This window comes from Delphinus delphis, chromosome 10, assembly GCF_949987515.2.
Source record: "Delphinus delphis chromosome 10, mDelDel1.2, whole genome shotgun sequence".
Taxonomy (NCBI): domain Eukaryota; kingdom Metazoa; phylum Chordata; class Mammalia; order Artiodactyla; family Delphinidae; genus Delphinus; species Delphinus delphis.
Window position 1 is genome coordinate 35,995,661 of NC_082692.2, and position 24,593 is coordinate 36,020,253.

General features: G+C 39.2%; 1 protein-coding gene across 1 annotated transcript in view; it reads right to left on the reverse strand.

The window, feature by feature from the left end:
• The window catches only part of DNAH8 (dynein axonemal heavy chain 8), a 328,229-nt gene that overhangs the window by 180,501 nt on the left and 123,135 nt on the right, over positions 1-24,593 (reverse strand). The window contains exons 36-42 of the mRNA XM_060021883.1: positions 21,502-21,701; positions 18,601-18,754; positions 16,429-16,592; positions 15,203-15,305; positions 14,087-14,191; positions 13,556-13,717; positions 2,747-2,971 (exon numbers count right to left, since the gene is read on the reverse strand). Of these exons, the coding sequence (XP_059877866.1) occupies positions 2,747-2,971; positions 13,556-13,717; positions 14,087-14,191; positions 15,203-15,305; positions 16,429-16,592; positions 18,601-18,754; positions 21,502-21,701 (1,113 nt within the window). The remainder of the gene's footprint in view (positions 1-2,746; positions 2,972-13,555; positions 13,718-14,086; positions 14,192-15,202; positions 15,306-16,428; positions 16,593-18,600; positions 18,755-21,501; positions 21,702-24,593) is intronic.

The window sequence follows — 24,593 nt, forward strand, 5'->3', positions numbered from 1 at the left end:
AGGGAAATAAAACAGAAGGGGTGATGGAGGTGTGGGAGGGCAAAACATTCTAGATGAAGACCCAGCATGTTCAAGAAACTGAAAGAAGTTCAGTACAGCTGAGGCATCCAGGACTCTGGAGAAAGAGTGAGAGCTGAGGTTTCACAGGGCAGAGGAAAGAGGTTGGGCATTGTTCTCATGGCAATGGGAAGCCATGAGAAATGGGAAGGGATTAAGCAGAGAAATGCATGGTCATATATGCACACATGACTTCCTGCACCAGCACTGTGGCCAAACCAATCAATCTGCCCAGTCATCAGCTTATACCCATGGGGCAAGAGGTACTGGGCTCCTACCACCAGGGATGCAAGAGATAGAAACCGGGTGAGCACGTTTAGGAACAACATCTCACCGCCACCACGTTCCACAGTGCTTCATGACTTTGCATCAGCAAACCTGGAGAAACCCCAGTCCTGCCCACTCAGGGGAACCAACACAGGAAGTGGCAAGTGGTCGCCTTCACTGCTCCGCAACCCAGGGCCCACTTCCAGGTCATTCGACACTAAAAAACGGACTCTGGCAACTGTACAATGCTCAGTTCTCCATCTAATCAAGTCTTCATGCTATTTACCATCTTGCATTTTGTTGTTTCATTGTTTATGATCTTGCTTCCCCCTCCAGTTAAGAACTCCTATCTTCCCTCTTGAAATGCAGTTTGTATTCATCATCTTAAAAGAGCTGCTTTCAGGTAACATAGTCCAGTACCGCCCCCAGGGACTGTGTTCTCTAACACAGGACCCTCAGCCATGGAGATGCAGTCAGCTAGCTACTTTCAACAATCCAATAAGATGGTAAAGAGGGGGTGGAGGAGGAAAAAGTAAAGAAGAATAGCTAATATTTACTGAGTTGTTACTGTACGTCAGTCTGTTCTAAGCATTAGACATGGGAAGATAAAATGCATATATGCTGGCCATGAGATCTCATTTTACTTGGAATGCAAACTGACCATGAGTTCAGTAGCAATTAAGAAAAAAAAAAAACAGTTTCACAGTCTTAAATGTGTGTATATTTTCTTTTAAAAAATCCATTCTGTACAGAAAGTAAAGATGTGCTGAGCATTTTGATTTTAAAAAGAAATTTCTTCCATGAGACGTCAGCTTTAAGAGCCAGTGAGAGATGTATAGATATCCTCAATAGTACATTCATAGCAGGTATAGTAATGGATTCCATATGAACGTTTCTTGAAGTGGACTTCAAGGAAAGCCAAAGTATAATGGTAATTGCAATTCAGTGAAAGCAAATCTGTAGAAGGCCAAAGCAATATGGTCTAAGTATGCGGCTTTTTGATGGTTAGCTTGAACCAGAGAAATCCAAGAACAGTGTTTCTGGAACTTTAATACACATATGAGTCACCTGGAAATCGTACTGAAATGCAGATTATGGTTCAGTAGGTCTGGTGGGGAGGCTGAAGATTCTGCTTTTCTAACAAGCTCCTAGGTGAGGCCCAATGCAGCTGACTGTCATACAACACTTTGAGAAAGAAGGATCTAGATTACAGGGGAATAGACGGACTACATGTCCTTCAATCTTCAATAAATACAACTTATCTGATCAGAACTTTTGATACAAATTTGAAACAGATAGCCTGGGATCATAGTCTCTAAAAAAGCACCCCAGGTTGCATGAATTATGTGTCTCTGATGAAGAAAAAAGAGGCCTAAAAGATAGATAAAATCAAATAGAATAAGTCAGTGGTAGTTAAAGACAAAACTAGTCAAATGGTGCAATATCAAAGCCACCTGGGGCCCCTACACCATAATAGATAACTACTGCTCAAGACCACTGGTTAGGGTTCTATTTCCAAAGGGAATTCAAATATCATCCCTCTTACTCCCACCCTGCAGAACTTTGCCCAAAGCAAGCCCATGATGCCCTGTTGGACACTATCAGTTGAACAGCCGTGAGAGTTCCCTGAAGCTTGGTTCTATTCAATCTGGACTTCTTTCACAGTTGGCTCATCTGTTGGAAGAGGTAATCTAGAAGACATGACCGCAGGCTGACCCAAGAGCTGGATGGACACAGGCAATTGGAGGATCCTCATCCCCTTCCCTGTCCTTGGAACGGGCATTCTGCCCACTGTTCCCACAGTGGGGCTGTTTTCAAGGATGCAGCCTTGAGAGAGCAATGTGTTGTTGAGACCATCTGGATGGTATATGTGACAGTTAAGGCCTCTATATAAACTTAGAAACTACTTTGGCAGACAAATGCAGAGATCTGCTCTGCTCGTGGCTGCCCAAGACAAGCCTCATGAGTAAACTTCCTGGCTTATTAAAACTTCCACCTACCAACCTGGAGTAACATGCCTCTCTCTTCAGGCTCTCCTTGCCCTCTCTGTACAGGGGCCAAGTTATGAACTAACATTATCATAACTCATGACCAAGCCAACCTAAATTATATCTCATCCCTGGTTGTTGGTTTAATGAAACAATTAGTTCAAATCACATCAGTTGATTCCAGACTTTCAGAATGCCAAAGGTGAATATACACATATGATTGTTAAAACTTCCAAATACAGATATTTGTAGACATCGTATAGTTGTCTACAACTATACAACTATACTGGAGAGTTGTGAAAAAGGACCAAGCAGATGGAAGGTTCATATAAGTTAAGAAATACATATAATACTTAAATGTTCATTATTAGAAGCACTAACTTATTAATTAGTACACTAAATAATTTTAAATTAAGAAAAAAATGATACTTTACCAAGTCATCAAAAATATCTCTCTGATGCACATGGATGGTAATTAGAGTTTCAAATTTCACTCTGTCAAACTTGCTTAGGTCATGTGTTGTCTGACCAATTAGAGTATTTAGAATATCCAAAAATTTCTGATTGGTCACTTGCATGATTTTCCTGTCATCTTTTGCATTATTTAAAGCCTCTTCTGAATCATGTGTCCACAACATCTGAAGTCCCAGAAGCCCAACCTACAAATCCAGAAGACAAATAAATTTACCAAATATTTAAAGCACATCTGCAATAAAATTTAGTGGTCACTTAGTCACATAAAGGTGAACAGTCTTACTGATTTTAAACTAAAAAAGGGACATGCATTTTTCTACTCCCAAAGGGTAAAAACATTTAAAGTTCAAACTATTGATTATTTAATTATTTCAATGTCGATAGATAAATAATAATTTGAACAATTGCTATGATTTATGGAATTATATGTGCGTTAATGGAAGATGCTTGGGAAATTTTTCTACAGAGGGCCTGAGACCCATATACCTTCATACAGTGATTTTTCTTTCTCAAGAAAAGAAATGGAATTAATAGACTACTGTGTATTTTTCTTCAGCAGGGTTTTGCAAAAGTTTCTTTGCATCTTCTAAAAAGGATATGCTGCCTATCTCTTTTCTTAATCTCACACTCTCTCTAATATCCATATCTTTATCTACATCTACTTCTCTGTCTATATATTTATCTACGAGAGAGACAGACAGAAAGTGAGAAGGGGAAAAGCTTGTCCTTTGTCTCCTGATGAAGGCATAAGGAAACTGTGAGTGGACTTGTCACCTTACCTACAATTTCTGCTGCAGAAAAGGAGATAAAAGTGATCAGAACATGCCCTACCCTCACCCCCTCACTGCAACAATTGTCCCTTTGGGAGCTTTTGTTCATCCCCGGAGTCAAACAACAGATCCAAGATCATTTGGACCAAAAAGGAATTCCATATCTGGCAGGGGAAGGAAAGTGTGTGAGGGAAAGCGGGTACTGCAGGCATGGCATTTGATGTAGGTAAAGCAGGAATAAAACCCTTTCCTTATCCCTGCTTCCTCTGGAACTTCAATAATTTTCCTGCTAGAGTAGTGGCCAATCCTGGGGTCTGCAGGTAAAGATAAATGAAGCACCTGGCTGAGAGGAGTAATGGGATGTAGAGGAAATAGCTGCTGTCAGGAAGCTCCCAAGAGCAAGCAGATTCTATTTGCACAAAGCAAAGAGAAGTAGTACAGAAACAGCAGTGTAAGGCTTTCTTGATTTAAAGACCAAACAGACTTGCAGACCCTGCAAAATCACTACATAGAGGTATATTCTAAAAACTGATATTTAAAATGATAACTATCCTGATATCTCTTGCACCCGTGGCCGCTGGCTTCCCTGCACATTTGGTACTGCTGGGGCTCCCACAACCCAAGCAGCCATACCACCTTTGCACCCTGTCCTCACTGGGTCAGACCCAAGTGCTTCAAGGCAGCCCCAGGAGCAGACTCCTGTGGATGGCCCACACACAGAGGTGGGATAAAATCAAAGCTGAACCCCAGGGGTGGGGCGACCAAGGAAGAGGATCGAAAATCTTCCCATTAGCTGCACAAGCTGCAGATTAAATCCCCACAATCAGCTAGGTAGAACCTGCACCCATGGAATATCTGAGTCGACAATGAGAGTTCCCACACATGAAAACAGTCTAGCGCTGGCAGCTGTGGACTTTGGGGGCAGCACATGCAGGAACTGGGCCAGATCAGAGCCTGAGTGGTCCCCACAGGGCACACAACAGGTCCAGAGAACAGCCCAGAGGCAGTGGAGGGCCTCTTGGGGAGGTGGAAGTGGGCTGTGGCTCACAGCAGGAGCAAGGACACTGACAGCTTAGATAACATTATTATTGCTATTATTTTTATTATGTTTTGATTTGTTCTGTTGTTGGTTCTTTTTTTGGTTGTTCTTGTTTTGTTGTTATTAGTCTTATTTAGTCTTTTGGGATTTTCTTGTTTTTTAACATATCTTTTATCTTTTATTAATTTTTTAATATATTTTTACTTTGCTTTTCAGTTGTTCTGTGTTCTCCCTTTTTTCTTCTTTTTCTTTAATGTATTTTTTTATTTTTTTATATTTCTGTTTCTACTTTGCTTTGCTTTTCTTCTGTGTTTTTTCCCTTTTTTCTTTTTTAATCATTTCTGTCAGTTTTTGTTTCTTTGCTTTATTCTTCAGTTGGCACTCTGCTCTGGTTTTGTTTTGGGGCTTTTTGTTTCTGTTAGTTTTGTTTTTAATTGTTTGATTTCGTTTTCAGGTTCTTTTGTTTGTCTGGTTGTTCTCTTCCTTTTTGTTTTATTTTGTTCTGTTTTTGTTTCTTTTGTATGTGTGTGTTTCCCTGTTTCTCCTTGTTTGATTTTGCTTTTACCATTTGTCTGGGGTTTCATTTGTCTTTTATGTCTTTTTTTTTTTTTTTAAATCCCCTTTATTGCCATAATGAGCAACTTGCACGGTCTTAGTTCCCTGGCTGGAAGTCGGCCTGAGCTTCTGGGGAGGGAGCGCTGAGTCCAGGATGCTGGACCACCAGAGAATTCCCAGTCCCAGGGAATGTTAAGCAGTGAGAGCTCTCCAGGAGGCCTCTGTCTGAATACAAGACTCCATTCTACTGCCTGCAGTTCCCAGTGCTGGACACCTCAGACCAAACAACAAACAAGACAGAGACACAAACCCACCCATCAGCAGACAGGCTACCTAAAGTCATACTAAGTTCACAGACACCCCAAAACACACCACCTGACAGGGCCCTGCCCATCAGAGGGAAAAGACTCAGCTCCACCCACCAGAACGCAGGCACCAGTCCCTCCCATCAGGAAGCCTACACAAGCTACCGGACCAACATCAGCATCAGGGTCAGAGAACAGAAGCAAGAGGAACTACAATCCTGCAGCCTAGGGAAAGAAGACCTCAAACACAGTAAATTAGACAAAATGAGAAGACAGAGAATTATCTTGCAGACAAAGGAGCAAGATAAAAACCCACAAGACCAAAAAAATAAAGAGGAAATAGGCAAACTACCTGAAAAACAATTCAGAGTAATGATAGTAAAGATGATCCAAAATCTTGGAAAGAGAATGAAGGCATGGATCAAGAAGATACAAGAAATGTTTAACAGGGACCTAAAAGAACTAAAGAACAGACAATCAATGGTGAAATGAAAAATACCCTAGAAGGAATCAATAACAGAATAACAGAGGCAGAAGAAGGGATAAGGGAGCTGGAAGATAGAATGGTGGAAATAACTGCAGCAGAGCAGAATAAAGAAAAAAGAATGAAAAGAAATGAGGACAGTCTCAGAGACCTCTGGGACATTAAGCACACCAATATTTGAATTATAGGGCTCCCAAAAGAAGAAGAGAAAAAGAAAGGGGCTGAGAAAATATTTGAAGAGATTACGGTTGAAAACTTCCATAACATGGGAAAAGAAATGGTCAGTCAAGTCCAGGAAGCCTAGAAAGTCCCATATAGGATAAATCCAAGGAGAAACACACCAAGACACATATTAATCAAACTATCAAAAATTAAACAAAAAGAAAAAATATTAAAGCATCAAGGGAAAAACAACATACAAGTTAATCCCCATAAGGTTAACAGCTGATCTTTCAGCAGAAACTGCAAGCCAGAGGGAGTGGCAAGACATATTTAAAGCGATGAAAGGGAAAAACCTACAACCAAGATTACTCTACCCAGCAAGGATCTCATTCAGATTCGACAGAGAAATCAAAAGATTTAGAGACAAGCAAAAGTTAAGAGAATTCAGCACCACCAAACCAGCTTTATAACAAATGCTAAACAACTCCTCTAGGCACGAAACAGAAAAGAAGGAAAAGACCTACAAAAACAAATCCAAAACATTTAAGAAAATGGTTATAGGAACATACATATCAATAATCACCTTAAATGTAAATGGATTAGGGACTTCCCTGGTGGCGCAGTGGTTAAGAATCCGCCTGCCAATGCAGGGGACACGGGTTCGATCCTTGGTCTGGGAAGATCCTACATGCCACAGAGCAACTAAGTCTATGTGCCACAACAACTGAGCCTGCGCTCTAGAGCCCGTGAGCCACAACTACTGAGCCCACATGCAACAACTACTGAAGCCCGTGTGCTGAAGCCTGTGCTCCACAACAAGAGAAGCCACTGCAATGAGAAGCCCATGCACCACAATGAAGATCCAATGTGGCCAAAAATAAATAAATAAATAAATTTTTTAAAAATGTAAATGGATTAAATGCCCCAACCAAAGGACACAGACTGGCTGAATGGATACAAAAATAAGACCCATATATATGCTATCTACAAGAGACCCACTTCAGACCTAGGGACACATACAGACTGAAAGTGAGGAGATAGAAAAAGATATTCCATGCAAAGGGAAATCAAAAGAAAGCTGGAGTAAGCAATACTCATATCAGACAAAATAGACTTTAAAATAAAGACTATTATAAGAGACAAGGAAGGACACTACATAATGATCAAGGGATCAATCCAAGAGCAAGATATAACAATTGTAAATATTTATGCACCCAACATAGGAGCACCTCAATACATAAAGCAGAGGCTAACAGCCACAAAAGGGGAAATCAACACTAACACAATAACAGAGGGAGACTTTAATGCCTCACTTACACCAATGGACAGATCATCCAGACAGAAAATTAATAAGGAAACACAAGCCTTAAATGACACATTAGACCAGATGGACTTAATTGATACTTATAGGACATTCCATCCAAAAACAGAATACACTTTCTTCTCAACTGCTCATGGAACATTCTCCAGGATAGATCACATCTTGGGTCACAAATCAAGGGCTTGGTAATTTAAGAAGATTGAAATCATATCAAGTATCTTTTCCGACTACAACACTATGAGACTAGATATCAAATACAGGAAAAAAACTGTAAAAGAAAAAAAAAACATGGAGGCTAAACAATATGCTACTAAACAACCAAGAGATCACTGAGGAAATCAAAAAATACCTAAAAGCAAATGACAATGAAAACATGATGACCCAAAACCTATGGGATGTAGAAAAGCAGTTCTAAGAGGAAAGTTTATAGCAATACAATCCTACGTCAAGAAACAAGAAAAATCTCAAATAAACAACCTAACCTTACACCTAAAGCAATTAGAGAAATAAGAAAAAAAAAACCCAAAATTAGTAGAAGGAAAGAAATCATAAAAATCAGATCAGAAATAAATGAAAAAGAAATGAAGGAAACAATAGCAAAAATCAATAAAACGAAAAGCTGAACCTTTGAGAAGATAAACAAAACTGATAAACCATTAGCCAGACTCATCAAGAAAAAAAGGGAGAAGACTCAAATCAACAGATTTAGAAATGAACAAGAAGTAACAACTGACACTGCAGAAGTACAAAGAATCATGAGAGATTACTACAAGCAACTATATGCCAATAAAATGGACAACCTGGAAGAAATGGACAAATTCTTAGGAAAGTACAATCTTCCAAGCCTGAACCAAGAAGAGACAGAAACTACGAACAGACCAATCACAAGCACTGAAATTGAAACTGTGATTAAATATCTTCCAACAAACAAAAGCCCAGGCCCAGACAGCTTCACAGGCGAATTCTATCAAACATTTAGAGAAGAGCTAACACCTATCCTTCTCAAACTCTTCCAAAATATAGCAGAGGAAGGAACACTCCCAAACTCATTCAACAAGGCTACCATCACCCTGATAACAAAACCAGACAAAGATAACACAAAAAAAGAAAATTACAGACCAATATCACTGTTGAACATAGATGCAAAAAAGCCTCAACAAAATACTAGCAAACAGAATCAACAACACATTAAATGGATCATACACCATGATCAAGTGGGGTTTATCCCAGGAATGCAAGGATTCTTCAATATATGCAAATCAATCAATGTGATACACCATATTAACAAACTGACAGATAAAAACCATAGAATAATCTCAATCGATGCAGAAAAAGTTTCCGACAAAATTCAACACCCATCTATGATAAAAACTTTCCAGAAAGTGGGCATAGAAGCAACCTACCTCAACATAACAAAGGCCATATATGACAAACCGACAGCAAACAAAATTCTCAGTGGCGAAAAACTGAAACCATTTCCTCTAAGATCAGGAACAAGACAAGGGTGCCCACTCTCACCACTATTTTTCAACATAGTTTTGGAAATCATAGCCACAGCAATCGGAGAATAAAAAGATATAAAAGGAATCCAAATGTCAAAAGAAGAACTAAAATTGGCACGGTTTGCAGATGACATGATACTATACATAGAAAATCCTAAAGGTGCCACCAGAAAACTACTAGAGCTAATCAACAAATTTAGTAAAGTCGTAGGATACAAAATTAATACACAGAAATCTCTTGCATTCCTGTACACTAACAATGAAATTTCAGAAATAGAAATTAAGGAAACAATCCCATTTATTATTGAAACAAAAAGAATAAAATACCTAGGAATAAACTTACCTATGGAGACAAAAGACCTGTATACAGAAAACTATAAGACACTGATGAATGTAATCAAAGATGATAAAAATAGATGGAGAGATATACCATGTTCTTGGGTTGGAAGAATCAACATTGTGGAAATGACTATACTACCCAAAGCAGTTTACAAATTCAGTGCAATCCCTATCAAATCACCTATGGTATTTATCACAGACCTAGAACAAAAAATTTTACAATATGTATGGAAACACAAAAGACCCCGAATAGCCAAAGCATCTTAAGAAAGAAAAACGGAGCTGGAGGAATCAGGCTCCCTGACTTCAGACTATACCACAAAGCTGCAGTAATCAAGACAGTATGGTACAGGCAGAAAAACAGAAATATACATCAATGGAACAGGATAGAAAGCCCAGAGATAAACCCATGCACCTATGGTCACCTTATCTTTGACAAAGGAGGCAAGAATATACAATGGAGAAAAGACAGCCTCTTCACTAGTGGTGCTAGGAAAACTGGACAGCTACATGTAAAAGAATGAAATTAGAACACTTCCCAACACCATACACAAAAATAAACTCAAAATGGATTTAAAGACCTAAATCTAAGGACAGACTCTATAAAACTCTTAGAGGAAAACAGAGGTGGCACACTCCTTGACATAAATCACAGCAAGATCCTTTTTGGCCCACCTCCTAAAGAAATGGAAATAAAAGCAAAAATAAATAAATGGGACCTAATGAAACTTAAAAGCTTTTGCACAGCAAAGGAAACCATAAACTAGACGAAAAGACAGCCCTCAGAATGGGAGAAAATATTTGCAAATGAAGCAACTGACAGAGGATTAATCTCCAAAATGCTCATGCAGCTTAATATCAATAAAAACAAACAACTCAATCCAAAAATGGGCAGAAAACCTAAATAGACATTTCTCCAAAGAAGACATACAGATGGCCAACAAGCACTTGAAAAGATGCTCAACATCACTAATCATTAGAGAAATGCAAATCAAAACCACAATGAGGTATCACTTCACACCGGTCAGAATGGCCATCATCAAAAAATCTACAAACAATAAATGCTGGAGAGAGTGTGGAGAAAATGGAACCCTCCTGCACTGTTGGTGGGAATGTAAATTGATACAGCCACTATGGAGAACAGTATGGAGGTTCCTTACAAAACTAAAAATACAACTACCATGTGACCCAGCCATCCCACTACTGGGCATATACCCTGAGAAAACCATAATTCAAAAAGAGTCATGTACCACAATGTTCAGCGCAGCACTATTTACAATAGCCAGGACATGGAGGCAACCTAAATGTCCATCAACAGATGAATGGACAGAGATGATGTGGTACATATATACAGTGGAATATCAGCCATAAAAAGGAATGAAATTGAGTCATTGTTAGTGATGTGGATGGACCTAGAGTCCGTCATGCAGAGTGAAGTAAGTCAGAAAGAAAAACCAAATACCATATATTAACACATTTATATGGAATCCAGAAAAATGGTACTGATGAACCTACTAGCAGGGCAGGAATAGAGACGCAGACATAGAGAACAGACTCGTGGACACAGAGGAGGAAGGGGAGAGTGGGACGAACTGAGAAAGTAACATTGACATATATACATTACCATGTGTAAAATAGATAGCTAGTGGGAAGCTGCTGTATAGCACAGGGAGATCAGCTCGGTGCTTTGTGACGACCTAGAGGGGTGGGATGGGGAGGGTGGGAGGGAGGCCCAAGAAGGAGGGGGTATGCAGGTATATGTATACATATAACTGATTCACTTTGTTGTACAGCATAAACTAACACAACATTGTATAGTAATTATAATCTAATAATGATGAGAAAAATAAAATGACTACCCTAAGTCACCAAGAAAAGCTTAAATTGTGTTTTTCACTAGGTTTAAGAAGGCAGCAGACTTCACAGGGAAAACTGGAGGATGTTTCATTACAATAAAAAATAAAATAGGAATGCTCATTCTCATCAATATTATTTGATGCTTATAATAAGCATATTAAAAAATACTGAAAGGGACCACATGGAAATATTAAGTCATCATTTCCAAGTGGTGGAAAAATGGGAAATTTTTATTTTCACTTTCATATTCTTCAAGTTTTCCCCAATTTTTGCAACAAGGATCCATTGTGTTCATAATCTTAAAAACGTGTTTGAGAAGAAAATAGACGTGAAATTTTAAACAATTTTAGATAAAAAATTAACATTGTATAATAGGCAAATTTATTTGGGAAACCTGCTTTATAAAATGCAATTTAGGGACTTCCCTGGTGGCACAGTGGTTAAGAATCCGCCTGCCAATGCACAGGACACAGGTTTGATCCCTGGTCCAAGAAGATCCCACATGCCATGGAGCAACGAAGCTCACGTGCCACAACTACTGAGCCTGAGCCCTAGAGCCCGTGAGTCACAACTACTGAGCCTGTGTGCCACAGCTACTGAAGCCCACATGCCTAGAGCCTGTGCTCCGCAACAAAAAAAGCCACCACAACGCGAAGCCCATGCACAGCAATGAAGAATAGCCCCTGCTCGCTGCAACTAGAGAAAGCCCGCACGCAGCAACGAAGACCCAACACAGCCAAAAATAAACAAGTAAATAAATAAATAAATTTATTTATTTTAAAAATAAATGAAATAAAATGCAATTTAAAGAGTAATATATATATTGAATGAATATATTGAATGAATATAGAATGAATATATTTATATATTCATTACTCTTTAAAGCAATTTTTCCAGAAAACTGAAATTTGCCCAGTACAGTGTTAAGATTTTTATCTAAAAACCTTTGTGTGTATGTGTGTGTGTATATATATATATATGTATATATACACACATTAAATAAAATCCTAAGAGTTAGTCAACTTTCCTACTATATCCTGTTCAACTTCACTGCTACTTTAAATTTGCTTTTCAACTTTTCCAACTTTAATCCTATATCTCCTTCAGCGTATAAAGGGTGATCAAGCTTTCCTGAGAGAGAGAAAGTATGTTGATTTAGTCTAAGGAGCTATTTTTCTCAGCTTATCAAATAAAGTATTTTATAAAGCTTTATCACAAATGCTAATAAGAATATTAAAGTTTACCAAGGATATTATACAATACAAAAACAATACTAAAATATTCTCTCCAGTGAAGGTTGATTTTATGTCTGTACTTCTGTCATTTGAACAATTTCATATCATTTCAGCTGCCTCCACTGTGTGTGCAGTAACATAGGATTTGGAGTTCAGGTTGGGAGGAGCAGCTGGGGAAGTAAAACCTGCCTATATTTTCCTTAGATAGCTCTTGCCTTCTATCCCACACTATCTCTGACCCAGATCGCAAACCATCACTTTTCATTTATCTTGGCTGAAAATGTAATGGAACTGTTAGCTCTTCATTTTCTGTGCCCCGTTTTAATAATACCTGGCACCTGACAATGCACTTCTAAGAGCCAAAGGGCAGGAGAGTTGTTCAAGAGAACACCTGCTCCAGCCTCTTCAAGGTCTTCTCTCTTTAAAACTTCGTCACAGTTAACGTGGGACTTCCCTGGTGGTCCATTGGTTAAGAATCTGCCTTCCAAAGCAGGGGACGCAGGTTTGATCCTTGGTCGGGGAGCTAAGATCCCACATGCCACGGGGCAACTAAGCCCGTGCACCACAATGACTGAGCCCACGCACTCTGGAGCCTGTGCGCCACAAGTAGAGAGAAGCCAGCGTGCCACAATGAAAAATCCCACATGCCGCAATGAAGATCCCACGTGCCACAACTTAGACCCGACACAGCCAAATAAATAAATTAATTAAATTAAATATTAAAAAGGAACTTAGTCGTATTTAACAAATTATGCCAATTTTTAATTATTTGAAGGCAAAATAAACAAAAGGCAAGGTGGATTTCATTTCAGAAAAAGATATGCTCCTTCCTTTTATATATGTCCATATCCATATCTATATCTGTGTCTATATTTATGTATGAATAGATATAGATAGACGGTTTTTATACATAGATAGGTGTCGCTTATACATAAGATGAAATTTCTCGTTAGTGCTTTAGTCTCAGTGTATATCCTCAATGATGGAAGTACAGTGGCAAATCCTCTTCTCAGGGATGGGATGGGTTGGCCTAGAACGGTTTAGGTGGACAAGCAAGTGGTCAAGCAGGTGGTTGGGGGCTGAGGGTGGGTGGGCCTCTCTAACTAGTTCTAAGCTTGAACAGCCTCCACGTCATCAGGCTAACTGCCTCCTGCATATCTTTCCCCCTTATTTCGCTATTTAAATGTCATGTATTCTCACCTGTGCTGGAAAGTGATTGAGGAAAGGTAAGAGCTGAAATCCTGAATCACTGATTTGATAGAATGCAGATCTAATTATATTATGTAAGGACGACATCTGCATTTTTAACATGTCCAGAAGCCAAATCTCCACGGGACCTTTGGCCATAACAGGATTATCCAACTAAAAGATATATTACAAATACGTTACAAATTGATAATAATTTGGTATTTTTACAAATGTCATAAATCAAAGAACCTCAGGCAAAGCAAACAATTTCATATAAAATATTTAAAACGTGAGTAAAATCAACTAATACTATATGTGGAAAGAACTATAAAGATCATTTGGTCTAAAACTTTCATTGTATAGATAATAAAATGAGCCTCAGAGAAGTTAAATGAGTTATCCAAACTAGTCTGTTACAAAGCCAGGGCTACAGAACTAAAACCCGACACCACTCCCCTCCCTTTCTTTCATAAGAGAATTGCATTCTCCTCAAATCTAAATTTTTAAAGAAATCCTAATAAAATTTTAACCAAGTTAAATTACAATAATTTTTTCTCCTTCTCTTGATATGACAGCCATGATACGATCATAGTCTTTTGCGTGAAAGGTCACCTCATTTATGTTGTCAGACACTGCAGGGAGATGTGGCTATAAGAAAGCACAAGACAGAGCAAACACATCATACATGACGTTAAACACAAAAGTCACTGAGATGTTTTTAAAAGCTTTACTATTTTTTATATTTGTAAGAGATTAAGAATTTACTTCATTGTCTCAAAAAAAAAAAAAAGACTCTTCTTTGACCCTTGACTGACTTGGAAGCCCACTTTTAAAAATCCAGCCCTACAGAATGTTTCCTCCAAGACCTACAAATGCATCTCTTACATTATGGAGATTCGACTAGTAACTGTCATCTTCCTCCCGATGGACACTGAACCACATGGTTCCTGCCCTCTTCCCTCCCAGGGACAGCTCAGTCCTCTCTTGGCTCTATGTCTGCCTTACACAGCTTCTACTTCCCTCCTTTCCTTTCTCATCCCCTCAACTCCCTGGAAACCAACAAGGAAGGTATTACTAGCTGTTTCCCAAATTCCCAAACCAGAAATGTCCCTGGGATTGGTGTTCCAGTGCCTCTCACACCCAGTTCTCTGTAGTTTTTCTCTTCCTCCTGGAAGTATTGCCCTTGGAAATGGCAATAAAAGCATTTGAGAAGCACTTGGGACAAAAAAAGGACAAATCCAAACCACAATCCCTATTTGATCAAGAATATTTAGATTAAAATACTCATAACAATGAATTACATTTAGTGAGCACATACTGTGTGTCCAGAACTTTTCAATGAATTATCTCGTGTAATCTTTATGACTATCCCATGAGGTGGAAATGATTAATATCCTGATTTTACAGACAAGGAAACTGAGGCACAGGAAAATTAAGAAGCTGGCCAAGGTCACCCAGCTGGTGAGTTGCATAATCGGTGACTCTTGCCTCAGGCTGACGGGCTCCGAATACAAAGAAAATAAGACATTTTATAACCAACATAATTTTTAATACTCTTTTTTCCTGACTGTACTTTTAAGACATTAACTTCATTTTTATTTTTTAACACATAGGTTGTGGAAAAAAAGGATTTAGGCAACAGATACTTAGATTACATACTTGTATGGTATGGGAATCACTGGCTTGTCCAAGAATTTCCAGGAGAACTGGATCAGATACAAAGAAGAATCTTGGAAATAGTAATCGCTTCTTCTCCAAATACCTTTAAATAAAGTCACGTTACCAAATAATTTTTTCTGAATTATTAATTTTGGGGTTTTTTAGCCAAGACGCAATCACTAACATCAATAAGATAGTAGCAAACACCTACAGTCATTTCCCATTTGCCTCTGAAATGTTTGGTTAGAAAGAAAGTCCTGCTGCACCATGGATGGCATCTGGGAAAACAAGTGGAAATAAGAACGTGACCCAGAGCAAGCCTGCTCCATCCTATCTTCTTTCTCATCACGAGCCCTCCTGCAACCTTTCTAAGAGTCCTGTGAACCTCGCGGCTTAAACCCAGGGGGAACACATAATTTACCTCCAAACCAAGATATTTTGAGAGAGAGGGGGGACAAATAGCCATTCAGCCAGGACAGAGGCATAAATTTGGACAAACTAAGATATATCGTTACCCTGTTTCAAATAGAAATTGAGAATGAACTGCCTTTTAAGAAAACTATCTGTGAGTTTGTCTGGTTAATTGTTCTCTGAGTGCACATCTCTACTCCATGCCTGTAGTGTGTTGACTGGTAGCCCCAAAAAGATATGTCCACATCCTATTCCCTGGAATCTGTGAATGTGGCCTCATTTACAAAAAGGGTCTTTGCAAATGTACCGAAGTTAAGGATCTCGAGAAGAGATAATCTTGGATTATTCAGATGAGCCCTAAATCCAATGACAAGTGTCCTCATAAGAGACACACAGGAAGAGGAGAAGGACAGAGACAGAGATTGGAGTTACATAGCCACAAGCCAAGACCCACCAGAACCTGGAAGAGGCAAAGAAAGATTCTCCCTAGAGCCCTCAGAAGGTGCTGCTAACTTGATTTCAGACTTCTGGCCTCCAGGATTGTGAGAAAATAAATTTCAGTTGTCTTAAGCCACCCAGTTTGTGGTAATTTGTTACAGCAGCCCCACAAAACTAATACAATGCTGTAACTCACCCACCCTCAACTTGAAGGTGTCTTTTTTTGCAGAGAAATTAAATTTATGTGACATGTTAAATTCCTACCACCACCTCAACCATCACTACCAAACCAAAAATGCAGTCAATTCTATGAACTTGTTTGGGATAAAACACCATCACATATAAAAGGATAGGTAATTTAAAAATTAAACTCTTACCCTGTAAGTGACTTCTGACATACTTCCAATTGTTCATGTAAATGAGGCAAAAGCTGCCCCATAGTTTCATCTCCAACACAGCAACCAATCACATTGGGATTCTCATGAGCTCGCTGCATTATCTTTACCCATGACTTGTCAATATTCTGAAAACGTTTTGCTTCCTAAAAACAGAAGTAAAAGTTGGCATGTGGATAACTGAATGAAGCCAGGTCTTCACTTTGGCATCTCCTATAGTTCCTCAAACCAGCCTATTAGTCTCAGGCTACATAATTTAAAGGGGCAATTTTCTTTTCATCTGAATTAACTCTGGAACAAGAGAACGGCTTATTGAAATGCTGCTCTATCACAATGAGGTTTACCGCTGATATTTTTCCTTACATTTAATACATTTTTCAAAGTGCCACAGGATTAATCTGCAGAGCTATCAACTTAAATCGCAAATCTAGTCTTTCAGTACCCCAGGTGTTTTGGTTTGATGAGCAAACTGAAGAAGCATGAAAATAATTTGATCTCAGTATTTTGGAATAATTAAAGCTTAATAGTACCCCAGGAAAAAGAAAAAGAAAACAGTAAAAATCCAAAACAAAGCATTTTTGCAAATGAAAACTGTTTACCATGGATGATATTAAGCTTTGCATTCAATTTTTTAAAATGCTTTTAGAAACTGGCATGATCTTGCCTCTGTTAAAACTTTTAAGTGCACTTTTAAAAAATAAAACTTTCTGATTAAAAATGATTTATGTTTTTAAAATGTGTTACAAAGGGAAACCAGCTATTTTCAAAATGCTTTGTCCTTGATTTTTAATCTATAGTGATGCCATAGGTATGGAAATTCAAAAGAGTAGGCTTAGGGGACTTCCCTTGTGGTCCAGTGATAAAGAATCCACCTTCCAATGCATGGGACACGGGTTTGATCCCTGGTCAGGGAAATAAGATCCCACATGCCGCGGGGCAACTAAGCCCATGCGCCACAACTACTGCGCTCACACACCTCAACGAGGGAGCCCGCGTGCCGCAAACTACAGAGCCCACACACCCTGGAGTCCCTATGCCACAACTAAAGAGAAGCCCCGCGCCGCAACAAAGAGGCCCCGCGCCGGCAACGAAAGATCCCATACGCCTCAACAAAGACCCCGCATGCTGCAACTTAAGACCCGATGCAGCCAAAAAAAATTTTTTTAAATAAATGTTTAAAAAAAGAAAGAGTAGGCCTAATTTTATAAGAGGAAAATTACCTTCATAGAATAATTATTAGTAAGTTACTGGCATTCATTTAAAAGGTCCCATAGAGCTGTTTTAAAGAATTTGTTACAGGCTTCTAAGGCTAAGTTTCCTTGCCTCATGTTTCTGATCTACTATTAGTTAACAACTTACTAATAGTTAATTTGTGGTTACAGAATACAGATTATTTTAACTTGTACTCTCAGAGGAATAAGTCTAATTCTAAGAAGAGATGAACTATTATAATTTAATAGTATCATATTCAAATGTACCTCTTCAGACAACCTGGAGATTTGAAAATTATGTGAGTTTCTTGTTTCTACTAATGTAAATCAAAGGTCAGCACTTTTTTAAAAAAACTTCTTTGTAAAGGGCAAGATGCTAAATATTTTAGGCTTTGTAGGCCATATGGTCTCTGTTACAACTATTCAACTCTGCCATTGTAATGCTAAAGAAGCCACAGACAGAATATAAATGAATGCACATGGCTGTATTCCAATAAAACTGTACTTACAGAAACAGGTGGGACTTCCCTGGTGGCACAGTGGTTAAGAATCTGCCTGCCAATGCAGGAAACACGGGTTTGATCCGTGGTCCGGGAAGATCCCACATGCCACGGAGCAAATAAGCCCGTGCTCCACAACTACTGAGCCTGTGCCCGAGAGCCCGTGCTCCACAACAAGAGAAGCCACAGCAATGAGAAGCCCATGCACCTCAACAAAGAGTAGCCCCAGCTTGCCGCAACTAGAGAAAGCCCGCGCGCAGCAATGAAGATCCAACACAGCCAAAAATAAAATTAAAAAACAAAACAGGTGAGTTGGCCATAGTTTGCAAACCCCTGGTGCAAATAATCAAGACATGACTTATGTCTTTCTGAAGACTTTTACAGAGACATATAAACAACATACACTAAATTATTCTATCAGCACTTAAAAAAACCATATTTACCTGAGGTAGCTGTTTGGCAATATCCCCACCTACAAAGACAGCTTCAAGATAAACCCAAAGGTTCTGGACTACTAGCCACTCTTCAATTATATCTGAGGAAGTGGACAATTTATACACCCAATTCTGGATATTTTTTTTAAATGGAGCATTATATCTAAAAAGTAAGAATGGAAAGATATTACATTTTAAGGAAGATTCAGAAAATAGTATGGCTTATAACAAATAATAGGAGAAAAATTCCTTTGACACTGAACATTTTTTCCTAAAAAAAAAAGCAGCTCCTATTAAATTTCATACAGTTAATAAGATGTTTGCATTTTTATGAATGAAGCATATAATTATAGTGATTTCACTTAATGGTCCCATGTATCAGTGATAAACTAAGAAGTTCACCAAGTTTTAAGCCACAGAGGTCCAGTAAAGGAATTGTGCTGGTTGTTCCTCTGAGTAAAGGGAAAACAAGGAATAAGATGGCTTTCCGAGTCTTTTGTGAACCAAATCCAAGTGGAAAATCACACAGAGGGTACTGTTGTTACTTGTCTATGGAACTACTACCACAAGGCCAGGGTCAAGCTTGAGGTCTGATGTCTACTACAGATGTGCTCTTCCCACCCATAGACTGCTAATTCCACCAGGCACTACGCCTAGATTCTGCAGCGTTAACGATACAGAATTGCTATCCCCCAAAAGCCTGGTTCCTGTTTTTTCACCATCAGGGCTAGCTGAAGTGTTCATGAGAACACAAGGTGTCCAGAAAGCTGGGCACAACTAAGAAAGACAAGAAACAGAGTGGATGCCATGAGGAAGTGATGGGAAGATACTGGGGAAAGACCTAATTAACAACAGTTGAATTAAGAAGCTGACTTCAGTTTGTGGCCATGGCAAGTAGCTTTGAAGTTGTGTAGTGGAATTTCCCGGTGAGTGGCATTTGTTGAGTACAGTCTTAAAACTTTACTTGATCCAGGACAGGATGACTTGAAGGGGCTCACATGAAGAATGGGGTTCTTCTGGGAATGGTTTGATGCCTAAGCGTAACCCTTCACTTCTATGGAAGACTATGTTATACATGGAGGTATAAAGGGGTTGTACAAAAACTGTCCCAAGGAGGTAGATGAGTTGATCTGGCAGTAAGAGGCATTTTTCTCAACTCCCAATTTATAGTGTTCATCTGGCCATCAGGCTAGAGCTGAAAGGCAGTCAATATGCCAAAAAAACCCTTCAAGATCAATACACACAGACCAAGACGGTAAGGAAGGGCATTTCAGGGAGTTGAAGGACTTAGATATTTGGAGCCAAAAATAATTTTGCACGGAATAAAAAAAAAACCCATCTTTGATGGCATGTAACTTCCCAACAAGAAAAAGGGAGATTTGAAATAAAATCACTAATGACCAGTTTTTGTCGTTTGGCCAGGTACCTGCATTGCACAGCTTTGTGTGGTGGAACCTGTTCACAACAGGTAGGAAGGCCCTTGGAATGCCAGGGAATCAGGGACCCACCAGGAAAGTGTCACCATCCAGGGAATCCAGGTGAGTGAAGCCTCACCCATGAAGATACACAATTTCATTCTCACATCCAGGTAGCCCTAGAGATCCAGCTGGTACTGCCTTCTATGAGATCAGTCTGTGGTTGGCTCTAGAAGAGGTTTTCTGGATCCACTTGATGCTGCAAAGTTCTCTAGGAGGAGAATCTACTGAAGTGTTGTGACTTCTTAGATATCCTTATACTCCTTCTAGCAGGGCCTCAACATTGAATTTACTAGTATCATAAATAAGTACTATAATATTCAGGTTATATGCAAGTTAAGAATGAAATTAAGAAAGGCTTCAAGTCCTGAATTCTTGGGCTACACACCAGGTTCAGGTGAATCTACAGCCTTTCCTCAAGAGGTCATCATTCAGGAAATCAAGATGGAAAAATTTGCAATGAACCATGGGGAAGTAGCAGCCTGTGAAGACTAGGAACCACTGAATGGCCTATGGTCACCTTTGCCAGGTTATTCAGATTCCCTGAAAGCAGAGGACATACCCTAGGAGTTTAACCCCAGCAACTTCAACCCAGAATTAGGAGCTTTGTGAGTTAGTACATTATCCAAATACAAGACTGCCTCTGAGCCAGAGGTAATGCAGGATGTCATTCATGAAACAGCAGTCCCAACCTGGAGGTAGGGTATTAGAATCCCCATGGACACTGACCTCTGTTAATGACCTCTGAGATAATGTGACATATTTCTTAGGTGTGTTAGGGTGAAGACCAGTTAAGAATTACTGGATAGTCAGCTAGGGGATTAGAGGTTGCTAATGCCAAGACAGTGTACTTAATCTGGGTCCCATTTCCTAAAGCTGCGCTTGAGATAAGAGTCACCTTCAAGCGGTTCAGTAGTCCAGTGATGGACATGTTGCCTCGTTTAGGCTGCAGTGGACCCAGCACAGATATGGCCACTTTTCACCATAAAAATTCCAAGTGTGTAAGTGTCAAGCCCTTCATTATATTCCTTCATGTGTTGACAGCATACTTTTCCTGGGCTATTGGTTAAACACTTGAGCAGGTTTAGCCAAGGAGGGCAATGATGAAAAATCAGAGAATGAAAAGAGAAAGGAGATAAAATGAAGGTGTCATCTTCGTGGGGAGTCCAGATGTTTAGGAGGTAAGCTGCCAATCTGACGGAGAATAATTATGATGGGGCCCATCAGGAAACACAGGAAGGGGAGGTGAGTACCGTAGAAGAGATGTAGGCCATGATTAGTAGGGAAAATAGGTAGTTCATTTAAGGACAGACAAGAGTCAACACTTTAGGTCAGAATCTTGTGTTGTGCCACAGCTACAAAACTGGGCTTTTATCTAAAATTATATAACCCTAAATACCAAATCAAAACCCTCCCCTGAAAATTATAAAATTACCTGTTGCTTAGTAAGGAACCTAAGACCATTAAACTATCCTCCATCAAGGTGATAATCTCTCCCGATTCAGTTCCTTTGAGCAGCAGCTCTCCCTTTCCCTTAAATGCTGCAAAACTCAGGTTCTGGTTGGTCCAATTCTCAATCACCTGAGTCAGCTTGGCTTCAATATCCTTCTCCTTAATGGCAGATATGCAAACATCCTTCAGAAGGAAATCAAAGAATATGTCGTGACATTTTCAATTACAAATTAAGTGCATTTAAAATCAGAATTTTTTAGCTTGGCCCTAGAAGTCATTGGGTTATTTTACGGCCAAGAAAACCAAGGCCCAAGATAATTGTGTTGCAAGTTCAAACCAGAACCTTCTGACACTCTGACTACTAATTATTTTATTGTACCACCTACATGAGATAATGGAACTTAAATCATCATGTTCTTATTTATATTTTTAGTTGGTGTTTTTCAGCCAAAATGGATATAATCACAGCTGCTCTACCTCAGCAGCTTGCTATGAGAAGCAAATGAGAATATATATGAGACTCTTTTGAACTCTTTAAAGTAACATATAAACATTGCTATATTCCTGCCTGTTCTGGCCCAAATATGAATATCTCACTTGATTAAAAGTTAATTCTATTTTTAATGGGTTTTTCTGTTTTTCTGAGAATCTTTGATATGAAAGTTTCACAAAGGAAAATAAAAGTAAGGTCTTTTCTGCAACATGCCTCAATTAATTTTCACACTTAGAGTCACAGAAGCTCAGAGAGGGGAAGGAATATAAAGGTTCAAGGAATTTCCACAAATGGTTATATTACAAATTAGTGTGTAGTAAGTGTAATAAGAGTGGTGTGAACTGTTGTGAGTTCTGAGGAGGAGAAATGACTTTCGCCTGCAGCAAGGAGGAAAGGCTTCATTGAGGAGGGAGCATCTGAGAATAAGTGGGATTCCAAAAGGGGGAGGGAGAAGACATTTTACAGGAAGGGAAAAGGCTTCCTTTAGAGGCCATGAATGAAGTAACAGTAAGAATCCAGCTTGGCTAACAGCAGGGCATATGGGGTAAAGAAAACAGAATACACCAGTGTAGACAACACTAAGAGTCTGTTTTGGGGTAAGAATAGTTAATAACTGAATCCCAGAATTCCTTGGACTTGCAAAATCAAGTTTTCAAAGCACAGCCTATGAATAGCTATACTCTTAAGTGTAAAAACCTACTTATATAAGAATGAGGTGGTCACCAAAGGTTTCTTAAACTCTTTATTTCCCTCAGTAGTATCTGAATGGCATTTATAAATAGGACAAAAATGCTTTGAAAACAAAACTTGTGGCGTGCATGTTGCTAAAAAGAGGCAAGGAGGCGGCAGAAAACTCAAAACCATATATTTAGAGGATATTTCTGGTCATGGGGTGCAGTTTTCGCCTCCAAAAACATAGAATAATGTAAAAAACACAAAAAGAGAAGGTAAAAAACAAACACATTAAGACTTAAAAACAAGGTAAACATCTCCATGAACTAGAAGTGAAAAAGACATGCAAGCCAGGAGGTGGAGCTGAAGCCCAGGCCTGAGGGCTCTGGTCAGTGGGTGCCAACCCCTTGGCTCCTGCAGGACAGAGGAGACTAAAAGTGGCCTGTATGAAAGGGACCATCAGGACTATGGTCTAGATCCCTCCACTGTGGAAGGAGGCTGTCTGTAGCTGCAATCTGGTCATCTAGATTAAATGAACCTAGGGATGTGGCGGATGGGGTGACAGATCCAGGTCCACAACCAAGACCTGAGACAGGTCAGCTCTGCCTGGGTCTGCCCCACCACAGCAGAATAGGGGATGTAAACCACTATTGTAACAGCTGGCTCTGGACTTGAGGAGATGGGGGATGCAGGAAGAAGCCACAAAACCACTAGACTCCTAAGGAAGGCTAAAATGCAGAAGGAGAAAAACAATTTTAACAAATCATAAAAGCCACATTTTTTAAAGCTCGCCACTCAAAATGAGTCCTCTATAAAATAAAAATTGCAAAACCCTTGGGAATTCTCTGGCAGTCCTGTGGTTAGGACTCCACGCTTTCACTGCCAAGGGCCCAGGTTCAATCCCTGGTTGGGGAACTAAGATCTTGCAAGCCGCGTGGTGCAGCCGAAAAAAAAAGTGAAAAAAAAAAAAATTGCAAAACCCATGAAAAGAAATCCGATACTGAGAGAGATAGCCAACATAAAAAACAATCTGAGTAAACACTCAGTCTAGGTGAAATTAATTGTATAGAACAATCTGAAAAATAATCTTTAATTATGGTTAATCTGGGGGCCTTGGAGTATGGGAGGTAGAGATGAACTTATATTGGCCATGAGGTGATAATTTTGGAAGCAAGAGGATCCCTACTTTTCTTTGAAATTTTCCATAATAAAAAATTTAAAAATAATTATGTTTAGGATGCTCAAAGAGATAAATGAAGAACTCTAAAAATTTGAGATTTATAGCCTTGAGAATATATAAAATATTTGAGAATATATGTAGATTTAATAATCTATAAATCTAAGAATCTATAAAAAGGACAGAAAAAATGTAGAAATGAAAAAAGAACAGGTGGTCACAAAAGAAAAAGAACTAAGTTCTAGATCAAGATGGTGACATAGGACGATACTGAACTCACCTCCTCCCATGGACACACCAAACCTACAGCTACATATGGAACTCAAAGAAACCCAAAAACTAGTTGAGCAACTCTAACACATTAGGTGAACAAGGAAAAACTCACATCAAAACTGGCAGGAGAAGCTGAGACAGAATCTCATGTTCAGCCCCACTCCTGGCACAGAGACCCACAATCGGGAAGGAACCCACAGACCAGAGGTTCTCCCTGAGGAGCAAACGATTTGAACTCCACATCGGGCACCCCAACTTTTAAGACCTGTACCTGAGAGGTGAGCACCCCAAAATTCAGGGCTTATGTCCATGAGACCCACAAGGCCATAGTAAACTGACAAATAGTTCTTAAATGGCTTGTTTGTACTCAATCAACCCAGGGCCCAGCACAGAGACAACTGACTAAAAAGCACCTAGTCCTTCTGTGAAAAAAAAAGGCCTATTTATTTAACATGCAGAT